At 33.8% G+C, this 3,945-nt stretch overlaps 1 protein-coding gene across 1 annotated transcript; it reads left to right on the top strand.

Moving 5' to 3' along the window:
* Positions 1 to 1,676: 1,676 nt before the first annotated feature.
* Positions 1,677 to 3,558, top strand: LOC113846020 (2-alkenal reductase (NADP(+)-dependent)-like). The gene is made up of 5 exons (XM_027473813.1): positions 1,677 to 1,910; positions 2,046 to 2,223; positions 2,622 to 2,788; positions 2,882 to 2,964; positions 3,076 to 3,558. The coding sequence occupies exons 1-5, from the start codon at positions 1,677 to 1,679 to the stop codon at positions 3,452 to 3,454; spliced, it is 1,041 nt and encodes a 346-aa protein (XP_027329614.1). The 3' UTR covers positions 3,455 to 3,558.
* The last annotated feature ends 387 nt before the right edge of the window (positions 3,559 to 3,945 follow it).

Genomic DNA, 3,945 nt, shown 5'->3' with positions numbered 1-3,945 from the left:
CTCCCCCTCACGGATTTCATCCAAAACACATGGAGAAACTCCCTGAGAACTTAGGGGAACCACGAAAACAGAGAAAGGGGATGAAAAACTGAAACCCTAACCATTAAAACTCACCTCCAAGCGTCCCCCACATGAAGTCAACCTTCAATCAAGCTTCTGAACGGCTTTGGAGGCAATATAATCGGTGAAAAAGGGTTTGGAGATGAAAGAATCAAAGGGAGAGGGAGAAATAACTCTCCCCTAACCCTAACTCCCTTTAAATCCTTTTTTGGCCGCGACACTCTCGTTGCTACGACACGCCCTCTCGCTACAGCAAAAAAATCAAAGAAAACTGCACTCTAGTTTCTGCAAAATCTCGCTACAGCGAGACTACACCCAGAAATGCACCCTAAATTGTCGGTCTATCGCTACAGCGAGAAGGCGAAAGTTCTGGTCCTTCCTCCCAGGACCCTTTCGCTGCAGCGAGAACAACCTAGTATCATGCCCTACACTTAGGCACTTAGCCCATTTCAACCCTATCCAGTCATGCATACACGTATATACATACACACATAAAAATACATTTAGATTTATATAATTATCAATAATTAATATTACAAAATTTGGGGAGTTACATTCGTCCTTTGCTGTCTGTCATTCTAGCTACAGCGAGAGCATTCTCGTTATAGCGAGAGATTCTAGTTAGAGTGAGAGATTCTAGCTACAACGAGAGGGCTCCAAAATGTTTCATTTCCATCGCCTCATTCTCGCTACAGCGAGATTTGTCTCGTTACAGCAAGATATCCTGTAGTTCACATCAATTAAACACTTCTAATTCAAATAACTAACATTAATTACAATAGTAATAAATTACAAAATGAGGGTGTTACAAGAAGAATCCACTTAGCTTTCATAAATAATTATTGTATATATTTTTTTTATTGTTTTACAATTTATATGAGTATTAATTATTCTAAATTATTAAATTATTAGTTAAGTTTAATATATTAATTTTAAAAATATTTTAATATTTTTAGTTGACCCCATTAAGAAAATAAGTGTAGCTCTGCCCCTAATATTTCAAGTTCACCTATAAATAAATGTATTTTATTTAAGAAAATTGATTTATTATAATATATAATTAATATAAAATAAAGTCAAAATATTTAATAAATTTTTATATTTCTATAAATTTATTATTATAATGAATAATTAATACAAAAATTATTATACTTTTATAGTTTTGAATGACTTGTTTATTTCATTCAATGAATCAAATAAATACAAATAAGAGTTTTCATGGTACCAATAGTTTTACCGTAGAAATTAATTGTACTGCACTTGGTTCATATTTTAAATTATTGTAATATTTTAGAAGTAATAAAGAATCTGGAGGGCTTAAGACTTGGTGTTCACATATGATTCCAGCTGTCAGATAGCACAAGCGGTCCCTTCTCTTTGAAATGTCGGAAATATTCCTAATATTAGATATGTGGTCGGCGTTCGTTTGTTATAGTGACGTGATTTGTTGTCGATCATCTTCGTTCGATGCTACCTAAGTTAATAATTGAACCAAGTTGGAGAATATTAAATATTATATGAAACAAGTTGGAGAATATTAAATATTATACATAAATGATTATAGATACATAGAGCAATTAGCCTGAACATAGAAACGGATTTGGACCAACTGAAAAATGGAAGTGACAAACAAATACATAGTAGTGAAACATCACATTGATGATGCACCCAAAGAATCCCATTTTGAGATCAAAAATGGGGTTTTTGCTCTGCCAGTTAAAGCAGGATCTAATGATATCATTGTGAAGAATCTCTACATCTCAATTGACCCTTACCAGATTAACCGCATGAAGAGTTACAGCTCCTCCCAGAGCGCCATAAACTTTACAGTGCGCATAACTCCAGGCGAGGTATCATTTTGCTACTGAATATTTTGAATGTGTCTTTTACTAGAAGAATGAATGCCAAAGATCATACATGTATTGTTTAATTGTTAATAATTAGTATATTCTTAGCATGAGTTGTTTCACGTTGGTACTCTCCAGGCTATTGATGCTCTTGTTATTGGAAAAGTTGTGGCTTCAGGGAATGCTAAGTTTGAGAAAGATGATTTAGTGATGGGAGTGTTCACTTGGGCAGAGTACTGTGTGGTCAAAGAAGAAAGCATAATTAAAAAAATAGACTCCTCTGAATTTCCACTCTCTTATCATCTTGGAGTTCTGGGTAAATTACCTATTATGGCGCATCATTTATCACTTCCATCTCATGTGTTGTTTTCTTCCTCGGTTTTTCTGCCAAGTGCTGTAAACAATAAGGTTTCGATATTTATTTTCTTAAATGCTGCATTGTGCACTGAAAGAAGTTATTGTTCTTCAATAAAAATGTGAAAAATGTTGTACTAAATACATTTCAGACCGTAAAAAGAGAGCAATATATATGTAGATATATAACACCAAAGTAAAACTTTTTCTATATACAAAGACTTCTCTTCTCTAAAGATTTACTCAAACTAGACCATGTCACTGAATGAACTACTCCTTAACAGTATTGGTCGATTTCTGTTCACTATCGGTACTCAAGTTTGAAAAACGCATTTTATTTTGGTCCACTCTTTATTGCAGGGTTTAGTGGAGTGTCAGCCTATGTGGGATTTTTTGAAGTGTGTAAGCCCCAAAAGGGTGAAAAGGTTTTTGTTTCAGCAGCCTCTGGATCAGTTGGAAATTTGGTAGGCCAATTTGCAAAACTTTTTGGTTGCTACGTTGTTGGTTGTGCTGGGAACCAGAAGAAGGTGAGGTTTAGGATTTTTCCCTTTCCATACTAACTTGGGTATTTAGCTTAAAATCCCAATCCATCAATAACTTGTCAATGTCTTATGTTATAGGTAGCACTGCTCAAGGAAAAGCTAGGATTTGATGATGCATTCAATTACAAGGAAGAAGCAGATCTGAACGCCACTCTTAAAAGGTTTGTCAGTGTTGGCAGATAAAATCATGAGCCTATTTCTGAATAGAAGTTCAAAACAAGGTTAAATTATAAATAGTTAGTGTTTGATTAGTTTATTTTATATCATCTCAGGTACTTTCCTGATGGAATTGACATATATTTCGACAATGTTGGGGGAAAGATGTTAGAGGCAGCGGTTGCTAACATGAAAGCATTTGGAAGAGTGGCTGCATGTGGGGTAATATCTGAGTACACTGATGCGGGAAAAAGAGCTTCTCCAAACCTGCTGGACGTTGTGTACAAGAGAATCACCATTAGAGGATTTTTAGCTGCTGACTTTATGAGTGATTTTGAAGTTATTTTGGCAAAAATTTTGGCTTACCTTCGAACAGGGAAGTTATATGTGATTGAAGACATGTCATCGGGTGTGGAGAGTATCCCTCCTTCTTTCGTCGGACTCTTCAATGGAGATAACATTGGAAAGAAACTTGTAACTTTAGCAGAGGAATGAGTGGGTCAGAGAGGCTAAAATGTTACAAGTCTTCTTTATGAAAGTAGCAAGTGTTAAGAATACTACCCGACCCGTGCACCGCACGAGCAATAACGTGTTTTGATTATTTAAATTATTTAAAATTAACATCATACATTTTACACTAAAAAAGCATTAAAGTTATTTTTTTATGTTAGTTTAAAAATACAATTTCATTATTTAAATTATTTAAAATTAACATTACATATTATATTGTATTCTATTCTTTTTCTTTTTATTTTTTACACACTTTAAAAATATATTCTAAATGAATAACCCTACAAATTAGCCTTTCATATAATAATAGTTGTATATATTAGTTTTTTTCTAAAAAAGTTGATTCGTTAGTTCCTTATATGGTAATTTGTCCATCAGTAAATTGATATATTATGTCTGCTTTCTCTCCTCCTCCAAATTTATCTTTTACACCATCATTTAACCTAAAGTCTCTACCTTCTCTCTCTCTTTAAATC

The sequence above is a fragment of the Abrus precatorius genome, unplaced genomic scaffold (genome assembly GCF_003935025.1).
Source record: "Abrus precatorius isolate BTA unplaced genomic scaffold, Abrus_2018 Scaffold8, whole genome shotgun sequence".
Classification (NCBI taxonomy): Eukaryota; Viridiplantae; Streptophyta; class Magnoliopsida; order Fabales; family Fabaceae; genus Abrus; species Abrus precatorius.
The sequence above is the reverse complement of the archived record's forward strand: the minus strand, read 5'-3'. Positions and strand labels throughout refer to the sequence as shown.